This window comes from Pelodiscus sinensis, chromosome 30 (assembly GCF_049634645.1).
Source record: "Pelodiscus sinensis isolate JC-2024 chromosome 30, ASM4963464v1, whole genome shotgun sequence".
NCBI classification, from domain to species: Eukaryota; Metazoa; Chordata; order Testudines; family Trionychidae; genus Pelodiscus; species Pelodiscus sinensis.
In genome coordinates this window covers 1,172,195-1,193,500 of record NC_134740.1, presented here as the reverse complement: position 1 = coordinate 1,193,500, position 21,306 = coordinate 1,172,195, and the positions used below count along the sequence as shown (strand labels likewise).

The following is a 21,306-nucleotide window of genomic DNA, read 5'->3' as shown; positions in this document are numbered from 1 at the left end:
TCACCCGTCAATGGGGGCTAATTTGGCTACAACAAATCAGGAAAGAGATCTTGGAGTTATCGTGGATAGTTCTCTGAAAACTTCCACACAGTGTGCAGCAGCAGTCAAAAAGGCAAATAGCATGTTCGTAATTATTAAGAAAGGGATAGAAAATAAGACCCAGAATATCTTACTGCCCCTGTATAAAACTATGGTACGTCCACATCTGGAATACTGTGTACAGCTGTGGTCTCCTCACCTCAAAAAAGATATTTTGGCCTTGGAAAGGGTTCAGAAAAGGGCAACTAAAATGATTAGGGGTTTAGAACAGGTCCCATATGAAGAGAGGCTAAAGTGACTGGGACTTTTCAGTTTGGAAAAGAGGAGACTGAGGGGGGATAGGATAGAGGTCTATAAAATCATGAGTGGTGTGGAGAGGGTGAATAAAGGAACGTTCTTCGTTAGTTCCCATAATAGAAGGACTAGAGGACACCAAATGAAATTAATGGGTAGCAGGTTTAAAACTAATAAGTGAAAGTTCTTCTTCACACAGCGTGTAGTCAACCAGTGGAACTCCTTGCCAGAGGAGGCTGTGAAGGCTAGAACTATAACAGAGTTGAAAGAGAAGCTAGATAAATTCCTGGAGGTTAAGTCCATAAAAGGCTATTAGCCAGGGGATAAAATGGTGTCCTTGGCCTCTGTTTGTCAGAGGCTGGAGAGAGATGGCAGGAGACAAATCGCTTGATTGTTGTCTTCGGTCCACCTCCTCTGGGACACCTGGTGCTGGCCACTGTCGGCAGACAGGCTACTGGGCTAGATGGACCTTTGGTCTGACCCAGTACAGCCGTTCTTATGGAAGATCCTGACAAGGAGCCAGTTGGCCAGGCTGGACCAAATGTTCTCAGAGAGCAAAACCACCTTCAGCGCAGACAACATGTCAACACATTTTAGCCTTTCAGCTGCCTATTTTCCCTGTGACTCGCTTGTAACCGTCTCTCACTTGGTTCCTTTTCACTTGGCAGCATTTCAGCCAGGGCCTGCTGTTAATCAATTAAGTTTGTTTTAATCTCAGCCTGCCCAGGGTGAGCTTGAGTTGAAGACCCCGATAACGCTAGTACATGAGCGGTTGGAGACTGCACCTTTTCAGCATTGTTATTTCTCTGGATGCTCTTGGAGAGGGATGAATGTTTCAGGGCAGGTGGACGGGGGTAAAAATTTTGGCTTGGGAGGTGCTGGGGTTCCTTGTAAGGACTGAAGCTGGTGGTGACCAGAGCGTGGCAGGAGGTACAAACAGGCCACTGGAGTTGTTGATAAACCAGGGGGCTGATCACACTCCATGGGACAGATCTCTGATGTGTTTGTGCAACTCCTCTCTGCCAGGGTGAGGGGCAGGGTAGATTCCTCCTCCTCTTTCTAAGAAAACAGAAGTGCACGAGCAGCCAAGATGCAGAGAAGAGGAACGACGGCTGACGGGGGGCGGAAGAGGAAGTCCCCGGCATGTTGCAGTAAGGGTTTCTGACAGGCACCAAATTCAGGCTGTATTTAGCATTAGATTTTGCGGAAGGTGAATTTCCTCTCTCGGGTAGGGAGGTTAGTTACCCCGGGTTCACCTCAGAGTCCCTGTTCGGGTGCCAAATCTGTAGCTGAAGCAAAATGCAGGACAATGTAGCACTTTAAAGACTAGTTGGAGATTCCTATAGATTCCTCAGAAGGTCTTTATCTCAAGGTCAGGCCCAGTAAATGTATTCTTTTAATAATTTATCATTGGGTTCCCCGATATGCACCCACCCTAGGGACCTTTTCTTATTTACAAATAAATTCTGTATTTACAGCAATGCACACAGGCTCGGCTAGGCAGAGGTAACACAGAGGTGATACGGAAAGTACGTTGGAACATCCCGACTCAACCCAGGCCTTGCAGAACAACCTGGGTGTCAGCGCTGACCTTCCTCATCTCCATCACCTTCCTCATCTTCACCAGCGGCCACCATTCTGGCCCGGCCCAAGATCTACAGCTCTCCCTTTGCTGCCCTGGGACGCGCCCGTTCTAAGCTGGGACACTGATGTTACTGTGTCTAATGCATGTGTGATGGGGGGTAGTCACAGAAGGCTGCTTGAGGGGGCTTCCAGGGGTGCTGAAGTGGCCCAGCTTTCTTATCTGTGTTTCCTCCCCTTGCCAATGCCAAGCTGCCCTTTTCCTATAGGCAACACTTAAACAACAAATAGTTTAGTAGCACTTTAAAGACGAACAAGACATGTTGGTGGTATCAGGAGCGTTTCGATCACAGCCCACTTCTTCAGAGGTATTGAAGCTTCAGAGGGGTAGCTGCATTAGTGTGCAACTGGACAAACTTAAAACAACCACCACCATTCATAACTGGTATAATTTCGTAATCATTGGCATAATAAAATCCAGATCATTTCATGGTCCAGAAAAGGCTATTAGCCAGGGGTAGAAATGGTGTCCCTGGCCTCTGTTTGTCAGAGGCTGGAGAGGGATGGCAGGAGACAAATCACTTGATCATTGTCTTCGGTCCATCCCCTCCGGGGCACCTGGTGCTGGCCACTGTCGGCAGACAGGATACTGGGCTAGATGGACCTTTGGTCTGACCCAGTACGGCCGTTCTTATGTTCTTATGTTCAATAGTCTAGCAGCACCCTAAAGACTAATCAAATATGTAGATGGTATCACAAGCTTTGTTGGTCTTTAAAGTGCTACTAAACTATTCGTCATTTTGTAAGTTTTTCCTATTACAGACTAACTGGGCGACCCCTCCGAAACTTTTCCTATAGGTGAGTGCATTGATGATTTCACCCCATTGTCATATTCTTCAGTCCATTGTCATGGCACAGTTATGGCTGCATGACCCATCGAGACCCTTCCAGAAGCTGGGCTCATCTCCTGGTCCAGGGTCAGTCTGGCTATGTCTAGACTGCAGGCTTCTTTCGAAAGAGGTTCTTTCGAAAGCATCTTTCGAAAGAGCCTCTTTCGAAAGATCGCGTCTAGACTGCAGGCGGATCTTTCGAAAGAGAAATCCGCTTTTTCAAAAGAGAGCACCCAGCGAGTCTGGATGCTCTCTTTCGAAGACGGCCTCTTTACATTGAAGAACGCCTTCTTTCGAAAGAGGAACTTTCGAAAGAAGGCGTTCTTCCTCGTGAAACGAGGTTTACCGCCATCGAAAGAAAAGCCGCGTTCTTTCGAAATAATTTCGAAAGAACGCGGCTTGAGTCTGGACGCAGGGGAAGTTTTTTCGGGAAAAGGCTACTTTTCCCGAAAAAATCCCTGAGTCTGGACACGGCCTCTATGTTGCATACCCAAGACTCACCCTTACCTCCGACTTCCAGTTCCTTCTAGTTTACACTTAAGTTAATCTGCGCCCAAGTTCTCAGGCTGTCAGCCTCCTGGGAGTTGCCAAAGCCAATGTCTTCCCATGTCTGAGCTACCTCCTTCTGCTCACCCCCCACCCCCAGCCCTTCACCAGCAGGGCCTGGAACAGCCTCCAGCTCCTCTACCCAGAGCAGGGTCAGTCCCATCCCACGGTGCCAGGGTCTGAGGACTGCAAACCCTCCCCAGCCCCGTAACTGCCCGTCTGCACTAGGGCTCCTCTGCCCCAGCAGAGCCTCTGGTGTTAGCGTAACAGATGCCTGCAGCCCAGCAGGGCCAGGGGCCGTTCCCAAGTCTGCAACGTGGATGAGCGAGGTCCCCAGTGGGTGTCGATAGCTCTGCAGCGGGTGCAAGCCAATGTCACTCCTCTGAGGCTCCTTTCCCTCAGCTGAGTCCCTGCCCACCCCCACGCCAGTCACATGGGGCTCTTGCTTCATCCCCGCCCCGCGCCGTCAGGGCAAGGAAATAGGCAGTTCCCCTCTGCACACGATGTGCACCACACACCAGCGTCTCTCCAGCCCCTGAGCTGAGTGGTGACCACGCCTGAGGCATGGAGCTACCTCTGCTTCTGCCTCTGCTGGGTAAGTGCCCTGCCTCAGCCCCTAGCTCTGTGTCTGTCTGTCTGTCTGTCAGTCTGGAGACTGCCCCCTCCCTGCCCCACTTGCCCCTCTGCATCCCCAGAGCCCTCACCCCCTCTCTGCTCTTCTCTTCCAGCCTTGCTCCAGAGTCTCCCCCGGTTGGTGTCCCCCGCAGGTAACGAGGTCTCCTGGCCTCCCTGGGATGCTGGTGGTATGGTGGGAGAGGGGAGAGGGGTCCTGGCAGGGGGGCTGGGGTCCTGCTCCTCTCACTCCGTGGGGCTGGGAATTGTCAGGAAGGGAGGAGCATCCTCTGACATCCATGAGGGAGGAAGAGAACCCCACCTGGTGCCTGCTTGGAGCATCCCTTTAGTATTTACCAGGCCAGGCTATATGGGAGAAGCTGCCCCATCCCCATGGGCACTACCCAGCCCCACACGGGCAGCCCCAGCAGAGAGAGTGAGGGCTGGACGGGCCATGGAGTCTGAGTTCCATGACACTGAGTGTCCCTGGGCAGGGCCCATCGCTGTGGGTCTGTGTGTGGAGTGAGGCGAGGTCTCTCTGCCCCAGCTCTGGGCTTCCACCGAGGGCTCAGGGCTAGGACCACAGACCCAGCCCTGCCCAGCAGGGCAGTAAAAGCAGATTCTGCCGAGCCCTCAGCGGAAACGTGATGGGTGGAAAACTCCCCCCTCCCTCCGCCACATCCGCCCAAGCTTCCTCATTTCTGCTCAGTGCCTGCTCGCCACTGCTGGGCAGGTTGGATGGACAGCTGATGGTCTGTGTGCATAAGTCGTATCTGTCTCACGATGGGAATATGGGCCGTGTGTCAGTTGTAACTGTGTGTCCACTGGAGATACACCCGCCAGACAGTGATCGATCATCTGGGATGGGTCACCAGAAAAAGACAACATGTCTTGAAAGAGGTGGCTCTTCCCTCTTCCTGGATTTCTGGCCTGTGGACGTTGTGGATCAACCCCAGCTCTGGGCTCCCCAGAGGAAATATTTGTAGGCAAGATGGGCCATGAGAGGTATCACTGGAATTGTTCTAATCTATTGACTGTCGTTCACTCCGCGTAGACTCCATGTGTCTATTAACCATGCAGCAGTTACAGCCGAGGGCACGCTGGGTTTGAGATGCAGCGGGGCCTCGTCCAGCCTCCAGCCCCTCGTGCCCTGGTAGTGCGAGAGCTCAGCTTCACACATTCACAAGACTTGTGCTGTCACCTCCACAGGGTCTCTGGGGGAACCCCCTTCAGAACATTGGCCCTTCTCGGGGCCCCCCTCTGTCTGTGGGGTTAAGCCGTAGGTCCCTCTACCTCTCTGAGCCTTCAGCACCCCATGTCTGCCGTGGACCCACTCAGAGTGTCCTCTCCCTCTGGACCCCCAGGGCCTCCAAACAGAGGGAAATAATGCAGCCCTGTTTGTTGGACTGGCAGGACACTCAGCCAAACCCAGCGCAGGAAACTCCCCGGGCCCTCGGGGCAGGCAACTCTCTGCACAGCACACCTAGGGTATTGGCTGTGGTTATGGGTTATAGCCGTGGGGTGTTTCCCCCAGGCAGGGAGCTGGGGCAGGTCTGTGCCCGTGTCTGTCTGTGACTTGTCTCTTCTCTCTCCCCATGCTGGCCTGGCCTCTGCCTCTGCCCTGATCCTCTGCCTCTGTCCTAGGACTCCAATCAGCCCCCAGTCTAGCTCCGGACCGACCGTACACAGTGTATCTCCCAGGGGAGAGGGTTAAACTCCAGTGCGCAGATCCTAAAGAAGGGAAGGCTCCAGAATACAGACTCTTCTATGGAAAAAGGCCCCAGGGCCCCAGCACTGTCTTACAGTCCGGTCCAAGTTCCGTGCTGGAGTTCACAGCTGAGAAGGGAAGAGCTGGGACCTACACCTGTGCATACTCGACACAGGGATCCAATCAACAAATCTCTAAGAACAGCAGCTCCGTCCCCATCTCCATAGCAGGTGAGCCCTTTTCCTGCTCTTGGACGGGCAAGTCCCTGGGAATCCAAAGCCCCCCCGATACCACAGCTCCACCCCTGTCCTTGGTCCAGCCATTCCCAGCATCTCACACACTCAGTGATGCCTCGGCAGGTCCCACCGGGGCATTGGCAGGGCACTGCTGTGGGGAAGCTCACAGCACCATGGTCCTGGATGAATACTGTCGGTGCTCAGCGTTCAGGGTGAAGGCACCATAATAACACCCAGCTCTATCCTGGCAGAGATTTGGTCTCTAGCAGGGTTCCCAGCCACAGTGGAGTAACTGGTTGATGCTCACAGCTGAGTCGGGGACCACCTGCCCTTCCCCCCGCTGTGCCCTGGGCAGCCTAGTCCCACCAGAAAATCTCACACAGAGAGGCCTTGCTCCCAGCTGGGTAACATGGGCTCAGGGCAGGGTGGGGATCAGTGAGGTTCAGGGCACTGGGTGTATCCCTCAGAGAAGTCTCCATCCTTCAATAACAGAGATTAATTTAACTGGAAACCATCTGCCCCACACTGCTCAAGTCTTTCCCGAGATCCTGACTGACTGAGCAGCAGTTCAGCAGAAAAGGCCCTGGGGATTATAGTGGATGAATAAACTGGAGATGAGTCATCAGGGTGCCCTTGTAGCCAAGAAGGCAAATAGCATATTAAGGTGCATTAGGAGGGACATTGCCAATAGATCTAGAGAAGTGATTATTCCCCTTTATTCGGCTCTGGGGAGGCCACATGTGGAGTGTTGTGTCCAGTTCTGGGCCCCCCACTACAGAAAGGATGTGGATGCATTGGAGAGGGGCCAGCGGAGGGATTTGAGAGCAGCCTGTAACTCCCTGAAGGGTGGAACGAGGTGCACAGATAGTTCGGATTAGGAAGCCTAATCTGAACTATCTAGTCCGTGCCGCATGTAGCCGCGCGGCACGGGGTTCGCACTAGCCGGCTTTTAAAAATGGCGGCGCCGGCTTTATGCTAATGAAGCCCGGGAAATTCAAATCCCGGGCTTCTTTAGCAAGTTCGGTATGCATACATTACCCCCCTAGTTCGAACTAGGGGGGTAGTGTAGACATACCCTAGTGATTCTATGCTACCCGGGGACACCCAGGTCTCTGAGGCATGTCACTAGCACTGCCCTTTATTGCAGGCCAACCCGGTCTGTGCCTGTTTGGGGCAGCTCCCTGACATCCCCAATCTCAGCCACACAAGCCACCCCCATCCCCTGTAGGCTGAACTGCCCTGGACAGGAGCTGCCCCCCAGTACCCAGCAGGGGAGGCTGGTCCCACTGGGTTCCCAGCAGGGAGATCTCTGCTGCTCAGGGGTTGCCTGGCCCGGTGGGGACGTGGCTCCTGGGCACAGAGCTGGGGCTGGCTGGGGTCTGTGCCCAGGATCCCTCCCTGCTCTACCCTCCCCTGGCTCCAACTCTGCCTCGGGTCACCAGCCACCCACATAGGAACCATCCCCTCCCCCTACTCCTTTGTTTCTTTCAGCCCCTCAGCTCACCGTGTCCCCACCGCAGCCTGTCTACATCACTGGGGAAGCCGTGACCCTGACGTGCTCAGCTGCTGGGGTGCCCAATCTGTCTGGGATCCAGTTCTACAGGGATGGAGAGAAAAACCAATCCCAGGAAATTCCATCAAACCGCAATGGCTCTACGGCCTCCATCCAGCTGTCGAGTGTGGCCATGTCGAACGCAGGCGTGTACAGCTGTGAATACGGGCGCAGTGTGAATGGGAGAGAGTTCGTATCGGAGAGGAGCCAAAACATCCCCATAGCAGTGACAGGTGAGTCCCCCCAGCCGTATGCTGTTTACTGGACCCAGGGCCAGGGGTCTGCTCCGTGCAGGGGGTGAGAAGCAGCCAGTCACTGAGCTAGTGACAGGAACACTCACCAGGTCAGATTCACCCCCCAGTTCTGGCTCCCACAGTGGGATGGGACGGGGCATCAGTGCTGCTGTGAGGCTGTGGGGTCCCAGCCTGTAGGAACGTTACAAACCTGGGGGGTATTTCATGTAAGAAATTGCATCCTGTCCCCCTGTCTGGTCGATAGCAGGCCCTGGTGTCAGACACATCGGGGTGGGGCTCAGCTCTCCAGCATCAGGGAGAGACAGCTGGGAGGGAAGGTTGCAGCCCTAGGCACTGTTGTGGGGGAAGCTCCCAGCCCTGGGCACTGTTGTGGGGGAAGCTCCCAGCCCTGACATCCCAGCTGCCAGGAACCAATCGCAAGCCCTCGGCCCTGCAGCTTCAGTTGTGATTATGGCCAAGGAATTGGTCAGTTTCTCACATCCTCCCCAGCCCCTGCCAGCACCAATACGTGGAGGCCCCCGACAGCCCGTGTGCACCGGAGGGGGTGGAGCTGCCGGGATGGGAGCTCTGTGGGTGACACTGCTGCTGTGGGCAGTCTCTGCAGAGGTGCCCAGTGCACATGGGGTGCCTGGCTGGTGCTCACTTCTGGGACAGAGACCCCCTACCCTCCACCATCCCTCCCCCTGCTGCGCCCTGCACAGCCCAGTCCAGCCGGAAGACCCCACACAGGCCCTGACTTTGTGGGGTAATGTGGGCCCCGGGCAGGGTGGGGTTCAGTGCGGTGCAGGGTGTTTCCATGGACAAGTCTCCACCAGCTCCTACTCATGAGATGAATCTGAGCTGGGGAGATCTGTCCCACCCCCGCCAAGTGATTCACCGACACCGGTTGAATGTGAGTGCACAGCGGACTGGAGAATCCTCCCCAGAGAGCAGCTGTCAGTGGCTCCCAGCTGTGCTGGGCAGGCCAAGCAAGTAAATTAGAGCATAAGAATGGCCAAACTGGGTCAGATCAAAGGTCCATCCAGCCCAGTACCCTGTCTGCTGACAGTGGCCAATACCAGGTGCCCCAGAGGGAGACAACCAAACAGGGAATGATCAAGCCATCTCTCTCCTCCCATCCATCTCCATCCTCTGACAGACAGAGGCTGGGGACACCCTCCCTACCCATCCTGGCTAATAAGTATTGGTGAACCCAACCTCCATGATTTGATCTAGTTCTTTTTTGAACCCTGTTAAAGTTCTAGCCTTCACAACATCCTCTGGCAAGGAGTTCCACAGGTGGACTGTAAGATTCCACAGGGATTAGTTCTAGGTCTGGTTGTGTTCAACATAATCATCACTGATTCGATCATAGCCTGGTGAACACAAATATAAAGATTGCAGAGGATACTGAGCAGGGAGGTGTGTCAAGTGCTTTAGAGGATAGGGACATAATTCAAACTGATCTAGACAAACTGCAGAAAATGGTCTGAGGTCAACCAGATGAAGTTCAATAAAGACAAATGCAAAGTGCTGCACTTCGGAAGGACCAATCCGTCTCTTACACACAGACTGGAAAGCAACTGTCTAGGAAGAAATCCTGCAGAAAGGAATCTAGGGGTCAGGACCACAAGCGAAATAGGAGTCAGCAGGGTGACGCTGGAACAAGGGAAGTGTTGTGAGAGGAGAAATGATTCTTCTGCTCCACTCCTGTGGATTAGTCCTCAAGTTGGAGCCAGAGAAAAGCAACACAACGACGGCAGGTCTGGAGAACTTGCCCTGGGGAGACTGGCAGAACTGGGCTTGTTTTGCTGGGAAAGAGGAGACATCAGAGCAGATCTCAAGTACCTGAGAGGTTGTTACAAGGAAACAGACAAACCCCAAGGGACCTGTGGGCTGGTTTCAGGGTCTTTCCCATGAGTGAGTGAGATCCCAGGGGGTGAGACTCAGCTAGATCTAGAGACGCCTCTGTTGGCCCAGCCAGACCAATGGGATAAGTGGCTGTTCCATTGGAGTCCATGGGGCAGGTCCCAGACGGGTTGAGACACTCCCCAGAGCACATCGGGTCATTGAGTCTCATCTCTGCCACCTGCCTCCCAAGATAAAACCATCTCTTCATCCTCTCCCCTTATCCTTCCCAGCCCCGCTCCAGACTCCTCAGTTCAGCGTGTCCCCGCAGCAGATGGGCTACGTTGCTGGAGAATCGATCACCCTGATGTGCTCAGCCGCGGGGGCGCCCAACGACTCCATGATCCGCTTCTACAAGGACGGCCAGACACTGCTCCCCGAGGAACTCTGCCTCCGCCCGCACCAGGCCACCGCCTCCGTTCGGCTGTCGGCGCCGCCGCAAACCAGCACCTACACCTGTGGGTGCTGGAGAGTAGAGTCAGGGCGAGTGATCAAATCGGAGAGGAGCCGGCCCGTCTCCATAGCAGTGACGGGTGAGCCCCTCTGTCTGCTGGGGTCTGCTCGCCTGGGTGGGGTCTCTCCTCCAGCCATGGGGAGGTGCCGCTTGGTCCCTCAGCACCACACCAGGCCCCATCGGGGGCAGTTTCTACCCCTGTCTGGGCAGCATCATGCCTGGGGGCTCTTCTGAGGTTGGAGGGGGCATCAGAGCTGTTTTATGGTCTCTAGTGTGGTGCCTGGTGCCAAGGGAGAGGCAGGATCCCCCACTCTCGCTCTGTGTAACACTGGCAGCAGAATCCATCCCGGGACCTCTCGGCCTCAGCATGACCACATGGGGCCGTGCCCCCCCAGCCAGTGTGGGAGCTCCACATGCTCTGGGCAGCCCAGCCCAGCCAGGGGATCCTGCACAGAGAGGCCTTCTCCTCTCTGTGGGGTAACATGGGCCCAGGGCAGGGCTGGGGCTCAGCGAGGTGCAGGGCGTGTCCCACAGAGACCTCCTCAAGATGTGTTTGGCCTGGTAACATCAGCCCCTCCCTCCCCCCAGGGCCTGTAGAGCCCTGGCCGGGTACCCTTTCCTCTGTATCTCATGCTGCCCCTGTTTTCCAGACCCTCCCCCCCCAGAACCTCCGTCCCTCCCCCTGGTCCCTGAGCCCCTTGGATACCTCCCTGCAGAGCCTGTTCCCCACTCACTGGGCTGTCCTGGGTCACAGAGCTGCAGGATCCAACATGGCGGCACCTGGAGCATCCCCGCTGGGGGCTCATTCAGGGCAGCTTCACTCACCCCTGGAGCATCAGAGAGACAGGGGCTCTGGGCCCGGCCCCTCCCTGTGCCATGATCCCCACCCAGCCAGGGGCTCTGGGCCCGGCCCCTCCCTGTGCCACGATCCCCACCCAGCCAGAGGATCCATGCATAGAACGAACTGATGCCCATGTCTGTGTCCGTCTCCATCAGCCTGGACACAGACAAGGGCATCCAACATGGCCACCTCGCCCCGCTACCCCCCAGGGAGGGGAGAATTCCAGCAGAGCCCCCCACTCCCAGCGAGTCCCCGCACACCCTGAGATCTCTGTCTGCAGAAGGGTCCATGCATGTGAGGGGTGGGGACATTAGCAATGGAGGGCAGCAGGAGATGATTCATGGCCTGGTGTCTATGGCAGCTTCTGGCCTCCCAACCCAGCCCCCAGTGTATCCAAGGGGAGCCCCCCCAGCCCAGCTCTCCCTCATTTCTGTGCGGACACCCTCGGGATCCTGAAGTGAAGCAGGAGGCTCTGGAGACAGAGCGCGCGTCTGCTCTGAGTACATTGAATTCCGCTTTGTCCCACGCTGACCCCTCCCCTTTCCTGCTCCCCACAGGTTCCTCTTCCAAGCCGGCACCAAGTGGGGATCCCCCGTCCGGACCTGTGAGCAAAGGTCCCCCCCTGCTCCTCACTTGCACGGCCCCTGGGAACACCAGCAAGCGGAGGTTTCACTTCTACAATGACGGACTTGAGGTCGTGAATGTCTCTGTGACCCGCGTCCTCAGGGCTGGTCCCAACAACATGGGCAACTTGACCTGTGGGTACGAGAAGAACGTGAGCGGGAAGTGGGTCCCGTCCCCCAGGAGCCAGTCTGTGAACATCTCCATGAGTAACCCCAGGACAGGTGAGAAGTCCCTAGCTCCTTCCTTCAGCTTTCTGGGTGGCTCCCGTTGGAGGAGAACGGTCCTACTGAGCTCTCCTGGGAAAGGGAGGTGGGATGAGGTGAGAGGTACAGAAATCAAAGTGTCTGACCTCCCCGTTGTGGCATTATCAATTGGAGCTCCTGAGGGACCTTTGCAGAGATAGGGATTGGAAGCAAGGACGGAGCAAGTCCCACGGCGGTTGCAGCAGAGCAGAGAATCAAACCCCCATGGCCAGCGCCCCAGGCCAGCCCCATAACCACTGGGTCTCCTGTCCCCGCTTTGGAGCAAGGAGCAGGCAGGGACAAACACACGTCACAGAGAGCTCAGCAAAGGACTGTCTGAACAAATCTGTTGCATCGCCGGGTTCCTCTGTGGGGCCCAGACCTTGTCCTGGGGCATCTGGCTGTTCTCACCCCCCCTTCTCTCTTTCCTCCATCAGCCACAGATGCACTCCCTCTCTCCGTTATCCTGCTGCCAGTCGTCGGCGGTGTCCTGTTTCTGCTCGTACTCCTGGCTGCCCTACTGTGGTGGGGCTGGAAGAAGAAAAGAGGTTCGTGATCTTCCATCTGCTCTTTCAACATGGCGTAGCCAGAAACATTGGTGCAGTGAAGCCACGGCGTGGGCCTGGGAACCAGCCCCCGGGGATCCCTGGCCAATGAGGGATTTACCATATTTTAGGTTATATTCGTTTTTACAAACCCTGCATCCCCCTGCGGGATAGACTCGGGTGCGGGGTATACACAAATTTTTTACTCACCTGGCCTCCGGGCGGGGGAGCGCTCATCTCCCGCTTCCTGCGCAGGAGTGCTCCCCCTGTCCCTTCCTGCCTCTGCGCAGGAACCGGGAGATGAGCACTGCCCCGCCCGGAGGCTAGACACTGCGCAGCCGCAGGAAGGGGCGGGGTGAGCGCTCTCATTCCCCCGCCCGGAAGTTGTGTGGCTGCGCAGGAACCAGGCAGGTGAGTGCTTCTCCGTCCAGAGGGTGTCTAATTCCCCCACCCGACCCGTAGAAGCCCTCCCTCCCCCACACGGTTTGAAAAAAAGTCTTGTATACCCTGCGGGTTATACTTGTGAGCAGGGTATACACGGTTTTTTTACTCAAACTGCAAAAACCGCGGGGTATATTCGGGTACAGGGTATCTGCGCTAAAAGACGGTGCCTCTCAATGGGAAGACAGGGTGCAGAAAGAGGGCAGAGCTGTGAAAATCGGTGTTTCCAGAGATCGGTACGTGTTTGGCTTTCATCCCACGTGGTGTCACAGAACCAACTCCGCGGCAGTTTGATTTGAGACGGCCGACCTGTCCTGTTCACAGCAGTGTCTAGAGAGAACAGGAAACGTCCAAGCCCTCTGAGACTGAGGATGTGTCCGCAGCTTTCCTCTCCTCCAGGACACGCCCCAGAATTCACCCCTCACATGCAGGTGTAACGCAAAGGAAACATTTTTTTATTCATATGATTCCAATTTCAATGACCCTTCTGCCCAGTTTCTCACCACTGGGACTATCCATGACCACAGTTAGCGATAAATGACTTGGACATCAATCAATACATCCCTCGTTGTTGTGTAGCGACACTGATTAGTGAATGCATCAGTTGTGGCAAATACTGCCTCTCAATATTGGTAGCTCCTAATATTTACCAACTTCAGCGAGCTTTTATAAGCATCCTGTATTGAAAAAAAAAACCACTTAATCCATCCCAATGCACGCCCTTTGCCGTCAGCTGCTTTCTGGCCACCCTCATGAGACACCCCACATCAGTCCCCCTTTTCTCTGGGTCTGTTTTAGTTGTGACGCCTGCGGCAGGCCCAGAGGGATCTGAACCCACAGAACACACCAGGGACATGGATCCCAAGAAGAAGAAACCAAAAGCCCGGAGAGCTGGAGCAGAGCAGGTAACATGAATGGGTTCCTGGGATGAATCTTGAGATGAGACGGAGGTGGGGCAGCCAGAGGACAGCCATAAAGGGAAGCTGCATGAAGTATGTTCAGGCAGGGGGAAGGGCTGAGACCTGGTCACCCGTTTCCACAATGTAGAGCTGGAAGAAATGGTTTAGTCTGGCCTCTCTGTTGAGCCAGGATCCCTTAAACCTGGACCATCCCAATGTTTGTCCAACTCCCCTCTAAAATCTCCAATGATGGATGTTCTCCTAGGTCACCTGTTCTGGAGCAGTATCCTTAGCTAACAACTGATTCCTTAGTATCTTAAGGTACATCTACATTAGCTCTTTAGTTCAAGCTAGGTAGGGTAATTAGGGCAAGCGGAGTTGCAAATGAAGCCCGGGTTTTAAATATCCCGGACGTCATGTGCATGTTCCCAGGAGCCGCCATTTTTAAATCCCCCTTAGGCTGAACTCTATGCCCGTGGCTACACGCGGCATGGAGTAGGTAGTTCAAATTAAAGATCTTAATTCGAACTCCCATTATTTCTCCTGCAATGAGGAGTAACGGTAGTTTGAATTAGGAGCTTTAATTGGAACTACCTAGCCTGTGCCACGTGTAGCCGTGGACAGGGAGTTTGAACTACCAGGCATTTAAAAATGGCAGCGCCTGGGACATGTTGGGTATGTCTAGACTTCAGGGTTTCGTCGACAGAAGTTTTGTCGACAGATACTGTCGACAAAGCTTCTGTCGACAAAGAGCGTCTAGACTGCAGCCAGTGCTGTCGACAAAGCAAGCTGCTTTGTCGACATAACAGTGTGGACGCAAAGGACAGTGTAGATGCAATAATGCCTTCTATCGACAGAACTCTGTCGATAAAAGGCGTTATTCCTCCTAGAATGAGGTTTACATACGTCGACAAAACTGCTGAGTTTTGTCGACGTTATGTCGACATAACTCAAAGGCAGTGTGGACGCAGGTCTAGTTTGGTCGACAAAAGTCCACTTCTGTCGACAAAACCCTGTAGTCTAGACACACCCGTGAATAAAGCTCGGGATATTTTAATCCTGTGCTTCCTTTGCAAGTTTAAATGACTACATTAGCCACCCCTAGTTTGAACTAGTGTAGACATACCCTTATCTAACCCTGTCTTGGCCCAGACTAACTCCTCTCTGTCAAGTCCTGCAATCACTGGACACTCAGAGCAACCGGTCACTCTCCTGTTTGTGAGCTTGTCCAAGATGGTGTGATGTAGTGGGGGTACCTGGCTGGTTTCTATGCTGCTGGCTCTGGGGTAACCCCCACTGGCTGCCGTGGGTACCACGACCCAGCAAAACAGGATGAGTCACTATGCAAACCAGTGGCCAGACACCCCCCATGGAGAGGGACAAAGGAAGGTGGATGCTGCCCTGGCTGGGGGGCAGGGCTGGAAGAGTGTGGGTTAGTTGCTGTCTGGGAGCATGGAGGAGACAGCCTAAGGAGAGGGGCTGGAGTTTAGGGGCCCAGTCTCCCCCCATCTCAAGGGGGCCTGAGGCATCCTAGCCCAGCTCTGTGACCAGATTACATCTGTGCTGTGCTGTATCCTGGAGAGGAAATAAACTTCCTCTATTCCAGTGCAGTCTGTTTGTGCCATTTCGGGGTGCAGGAGACTGGGGACCCCAAACGCGCCGACACAGATGGTATTTGCCCTGCCCTCAGCTTTCTTGTCTCCCGGCTGAAATGTCCCACAGGTTCACCTGTTCCCCATGGGCCATGATCTTTACATTTCTGACCCTGGCTTCTTTCCTCTGGACTCTTTGCAGTTTGTCCCCATCTTTCTAAACAGTGCGATGCCCAGACTTAAGCAGGAAGCTGCAGCAGAGAGCTCTCCAGTGCCGGAGGGAGAGGGGCGACACTCCTGTTCACACTGTGCAGAGGAGGGCTAGGCTGTCTCTTGTCTCAAATGCCATTTGTGCTTCTCTGAGGCACTTTTACTGCAGGGCGGCTGCCGCGCCAGTTACACCCACTGATGTGCAGCCACCTTTAACTTCCCCAGCCTCACTGGAGCATCTCATATGTCCCTGCATTGCCCCCTAGCTCATTTCAGGGAAAGTCTCCACTTCTGTTCCAGCTCACATCACTCCTAGCCTCCTTCAGCCTTGCTAGCTCTGATGCCATGGCTGTGTTCTCCACTCCCTCCTCCAAATCGTGCCTGTCCATGCACCCTCTCCTCACTGCTTCTCTCTCCTCCCTCAGCAGGACTCGGAAGTCGCCTACGCACACATAGAGTTCTCCACCTCGAACGCTCAGAAAACAAAGTCGAAAATCAGAGCCAGGCCTGCTGACGAGGCACAGGTGGTGTACAGCGAGGTGGCGAGCAAACCCACCCACAAGGCAGCTAAATGAGGAGGGGAAGCCCTCTCTGTGTTCCTACGCATCCTCTTCCCCTGCGCCCAGGATCTGTATCCTTCCCCCTTTGTGTGTCTGGTACAGCATGTGGCAAAAAGCACTCCCAAGTCACTGCTGTCAGCAGAGTTATCCAGCCAGCGTCTTGTGAGGTGTTATAGAAAATCTGGGGAGCTCCTGGCCATGACAGTTACTGTGTGGTGCATGTAGAAAGAGTTTTTCAGGTCTGCATGCTGGAAATGCGCAGTGAAGGCAGTTGCTAAACATGCCAGCCCTATCCAAAGGAGTGGGGATTCCTGTGCTTGCCTGGATCTCACTCATCGGCAGATCAGGAACACAGGCTGTTTGGTGCGATACTGGCAGGCCGGGTGCCAGCACTTTCCCAGGTTGTAGGGATGAGCTAAGGACTCGCAACCTCACAGATAGAAACAAGACCTGGTCATCTGTTCGTTTTGCTCCATATCCGTACTAGACTCACAAGAATGTGTTTCATGTTTAGAATGGGAAAAAGTGTGTGTGTGTTGCAACCGCACTGAGAATGGCCCCACCGCATGTTATCAGGTGATATTTGTGAGTTTGCTCTGCCCTGTGCACATCACACAATCTGCAGAGAGGCATCAGTAAGTGTGAAAGAAGAGTTTGCAACAGCAGGGATGATTTTCTGTCCAGCTAAGCCCCCTCAACAACAGACAAACCACTGTGGAAAGTCAGAGCACAAAACACTTGGCTGTTGGCTCCCCAGAACGATGAACTGGAGACTTGCATGTGAACTGGTCCCGTCCTCCCAAACTCTGGGATGAGGGAGTGAAAATCCCTGACAAAAGAAACTGGGTTTTGCCTGTATGAACTCTGCAGGACCAGAGACTCTAAACTGAAACCAGAGTTCCCCAGGACTGCCTTGTGGGTCTGCCTACCCCTTCAACTGACAGATTAGAAAAGCTCTGTCACTCTTTGGCCATAGAAGGTAACTCACTGGTGTGTGTCTGTTTGCTGCCATTAACCTGCAGAGAACTCGCTTATTCCTACCTCCTAGTTAATAAAACTTTAGAAAGTGTCTCCCAACTCTGGCTACAGGCGTTGCCTTCGGTGCAGGTTCTCAGGTAACAATCGTTCTGTGCAAAATAACTGGTGTCTTGGCCTGGAAGCAATCTACACGAGTGTGACGTAGTGGGGGTACTTGCTGGGAGGTGGTGACCCCTGCTGTCTGGAGCAAGACCCAGCAGGGAAAACCTCACTAGGCAGAGGTAATGCCAAACTTGTTGAACCAGTGGCCAGACACCCCCCATGGAGAGGAACAAAGGAAGGTGGAATGCTGCCCTGGCTTGGGGGGCAGGGCTGGAAGAGGGTTAGTTGTTCCTGGCTGGAAGGCAGGGAATAAGGAGCTGGGGAGGGGGCTGGGACTCCCCTATCTCAAGGGGGGGCACTGAGGCCTCTTAGCCCCAGTTCCTGTAACCAGATTACATCTGTGCTGCGCTGTGCTGGAGGAGCAATAAACCACCCTCAATTCCACTGGCTGGTGCAGTCTGTTTGTGCCATTTCGGGGTGCAGGAGACGGGGAACCCCCAACGCGCCGTCACAACGAGATGTTACTTTTGGTGTCAACCATTGTCACTAGTGCCAGTGTGTCCAGCAGGCGAGATGGGCTGGGAAGCCCAAGGGGACTGTCTGTGACTCCATGTTGAGGCTGTTAGAGGACCCAGGAGTCCATGTGTGTTACTGGCTTGGGGAAATCTCATTAGAGAACCCACCAATAGCTCAGGCCAGTGTCTGCCCTGCCTTTCACACTCTGTCCTGACATCCGGACCCACGGTCGTGAGCCGCTCCAGGCAGCATGACAAAGTGACGCCAAGCAAAGGGCCATAGCAGCACTATTGCATTTATGGCAAAGGGAGCAGCCAGTGGAGAAAGCAAACGGTGCTGAGGCTGCAGAGGGGGCAAAGCAACAGCAGGAGAGACCCGTGTTGCTACGTCTCTTACCACATTGCAACCCACCTTACACAATGTGTGTCATGTAGGGTGTCAATGGAGCAACTGGGTTTTGCTGAGTAGGATTCTGCAGTGTGTCTGCATGTAGAGCTTGGTATCTAAAGCTGTGAGCACCGACTCTGTGTCTGCATTGAGGTGTGTTTGCTCCTAGGGCGACCCCGCAAGGCAGTTCACATCCAGCCCGGCCCGCCCCCTTGAGAAGGGGCTGTTTAAGCTCATGGCAAAGCCATGCATGCAATGGGCCATGCAGGAATCTTCTCCCGGCCTGACGGATTTTCCAAGGGGACACTCTCGCTGGAATATGGGAACTAGCTCCTGCTACAAATCAGTGAAGAATCAAGGGCCTATGACCAGGTCATGTGACTCTGACATCTCCCTTCCACCTCTACATTTCTACTTTGTATTTAACTGCTTCTACACCAACAGCCCTTGTACGGCATGTGGCAAAGAGAAAATCCACATTATGTTTGTCACAATAGTTAAGTAACAGGCAACCTGCGAGGTGTCATAGAAAAACTGGTGGCCCCCTGATCCTGAATATCACTGTGTGATGTAGGCACACATCACGTGGAAAGAATTTACCTCTGCCTGCTGGAAATACACAATGCAGGCCATTGCTAAACCCACCCAAAGGAATGGGGATTCCTGTGCCTTCCTGGATCACAATAACCGGGAGATCAGAAACACAGACTGGCTGGTGTGACACTGGTAGGCCACATGCCACCGTTGCCAAGAGCTGAGGACATCAGAGCTCACTGGGTCACCTGGGTGTTCATTTTGCTCAATATTGTCTGACCAGAATGTCTATAGTGTTTAGCATGTAAGAAAATGCTTGTGTGTTGCAACTGCACTGAGAATGGCCACACCACTTGTTATCAGGGGCTATTTATGTGTTTGCGCTGCCCTGTGCACATCACACAATCTGCAGAGCAGCATGAGGAAGTGTTTTCCACGGCAGGGGCTATTTCCTGCCCACTAAACCCCCTAGACATCAGACAAATCATTGTGCAACGTCAGGGCACAAAACACTTGGCTCTTGGCTCCCTAGACCTACGGACTGGAGACGAGCAGGTGAACTGATCCTGTCCTCCTGATCTCTGAGAGAAGGGAGTAAATATCCCTGACAAAAGAAACTGGTTTTTGGCTGTTGGAACGCTGAAGGGCCAGAGACTCTGAATTGAAGTCAGAGATTCCTTGGGCTGCCTTGTGGGTTGGCCTATGTAGACCCTTTTAATTCCAAATGTCTAAAGCTCTGTTACTCTTCCCGATTTAGATGGTAACTCACAGGTGTGTGTCTCTTTGCTGTCTTTAACCTGCAGAGAACTTGCTTATTCCTTTCTCCTAGTTAATAATACTTCAGAAAGCATCTCCCAGCCTTGGCTACGGGTGTTGTCTTTGGTGCAGGTTCTAGGGTAACAATTGTTCTGTGGAAAATAACTGGTGTCTTGGCCCGGAAACAACGTACACGGGGTGTGATTTTTTGTGTCTGTGGCCATTGTCACTAGGTCCAGTGTGTCTGGGAGGCGAGATGGGCTGGGGAGTGTCTGTGACTCCATTTTAAGACTGTCACAGGACCCAGGAGTCTATGTGTGTTACTGGCCATTCAATAAGGGTTCCATAACAATGTATTAACTAGGGGGAAAAGTAAGGGTATGTCTACGCTACAAAGTTAATTCGAACTACAGATGTTAGTTCGAATTAACTTTGATAGGTGCTACACTAGCAAGCCACTAGTTCGAACTTAATTCGAACTAGCGGAGCGCTTAATTCAAACTAGGTAAACCTCATTCCACGAGGACTAACACCTAGTTCGAATTAAGTAGTTCGAATTAGTGCTGTAGTGTAGACATACCCTAAGAGAGTTCTCTGCAGGTTAAAGCCAGCAAGGAGATACTCACCAGCGAGTTACCATCTAAATCCAGAGTGTGACAGAGCTTTACTGATCTCAGTTAGGGCACTTGTATACTACAGCCTAATTTTGAAATTACTCACATTGTTTCAAAAATGCAAGGGGAGCATCCACACAGGAAGTCTGTTACTTTGAAATAGCAGGTGTCTGATTCTGGAAGAATAAGCCCTCATTTCAGGAGGAATAACGCCTGCTTTGAAACAGCTAGTTCCAAATAGCTCCTCCTTGGTGCCAGTCAAAGTCATTTCTCCCCAGTGCTTCACAAGCCCTAAATAGAAGTATCACGTCCACATTACAGGATCTTACCTTGGACTAATTTGGAGGCTTCCCCTGTCATGTGGACATGCTAGTTCAGAAGAGTTATTCTAGAAGTTATTCTGAAACAACTTATTTCAAATGCCCTTCTAGTGTACAAACACCCTCACAAGAATACATTGACCCACAAGATACCCCTGGACATTTCTGGCTTCACTTCAGAGTCACTGGCCCTTCAGTGGTCAAACAGCCAAATCCTAGTTTCTTTTGTCAGGGATTTTTACTCCCTGGCCCCAGAGATCGGCAGGACAGGACCAGTTGACCTGAAAGTCTCCGGTCCAGAGATCTGGGGAGCCAACAGCCAAGTATTCTGTGCTCTGAGGTTCCACAACCGTTTGTCTGATGTCAAGGGGTTTAGCTGGGCAGGAAATAGCCCCTGGCGTGGCAAATTCTTCTTTCACACTTACTCATGCTTCTCTGCAGATTGTGTGATGTGCACAGGGCAGCACAAACACATAAATAGCCCCTGATAACATGCATTGTGGTCATTCCCGCTAGGGTTGCGACACACAAGTACTTTTCCCCATGCTAAACACAACAGACATTCTGGCGAGCCAGTATTCAGCAAAATGAACACCCAGGTGACCTGGGCAGCTCTGATGTCCTCAGCTCTTGGCTAATCCCTGCGCAAGGATGGCATGCGACCTGCCAGTGTCACACCAGCCAGGCTATGTTCCTGATCTGCCGGTTAGTGTGATCCCGGCAGGCACAGGAATCCCCACTCCTTTGAGTGGGTTTAGCAACAGCCTGCATTGCGCATTTCCTGCAGTCAGAGGTGAATTCTTTTCATGTGACCTGTGCATACACCACACAGTGATACTCATGATCAGGGCGTTCACCAATTTTTCTGTGACATCTCACAGGTTGCTGGTTAGTGAACTATGCTGACAACCGTGATGTGGGTTTGCCACATGCCGTACAAGGGCTGCTGGTGAAGTAACGGTTAAATACACAGTAGAAATGTAGAGGCTGGAGGGGAGAGTTCAGTGTCACGTGACCTGGTCACATGCCTTTGATTCTTCACTGACTCCTAGCAGGAGCTAGTTCCCATACTCCAGCTAGACTGTCCCCTTG

General features: G+C 53.5%; 1 protein-coding gene across 1 annotated transcript; it reads left to right on the top strand.

Moving 5' to 3' along the window:
* The first annotated feature begins 3,798 nt into the window (after positions 1 to 3,798).
* LOC106732924 (Fc receptor-like protein 5) lies at positions 3,799 to 19,796 on the top strand. The gene is made up of 9 exons (XM_075911967.1): positions 3,799 to 3,945; positions 4,079 to 4,117; positions 5,607 to 5,900; positions 7,398 to 7,691; positions 9,833 to 10,132; positions 11,452 to 11,739; positions 12,198 to 12,308; positions 13,545 to 13,651; positions 15,873 to 19,796. Exons 1-9 carry the CDS (start codon positions 3,915 to 3,917, stop codon positions 16,020 to 16,022), a joined length of 1,614 nt encoding a protein of 537 aa, XP_075768082.1. The 5' UTR covers positions 3,799 to 3,914; the 3' UTR covers positions 16,023 to 19,796.
* The last annotated feature ends 1,510 nt before the right edge of the window (positions 19,797 to 21,306 follow it).

What these genes read in the sequence shown, in the direction of transcription:
- LOC106732924 (XM_075911967.1), top strand. Translation starts at nt 3,915, where the DNA reads ATGGAGCTACCTCTGCTTCTGCCTCTGCTGG. An exon ending in CATCCCCATAGCAGTGACAG is followed by an intron (nt 7,692 to 9,832) that starts GTGAGTCCCCCC and finishes TATCCTTCCCAG; the next exon opens with CCCCGCTCCAGACTCCTCAG. An exon ending in CATGAGTAACCCCAGGACAG is followed by an intron (nt 11,740 to 12,197) that starts GTGAGAAGTCCC and finishes TTCCTCCATCAG; the next exon opens with CCACAGATGCACTCCCTCTC.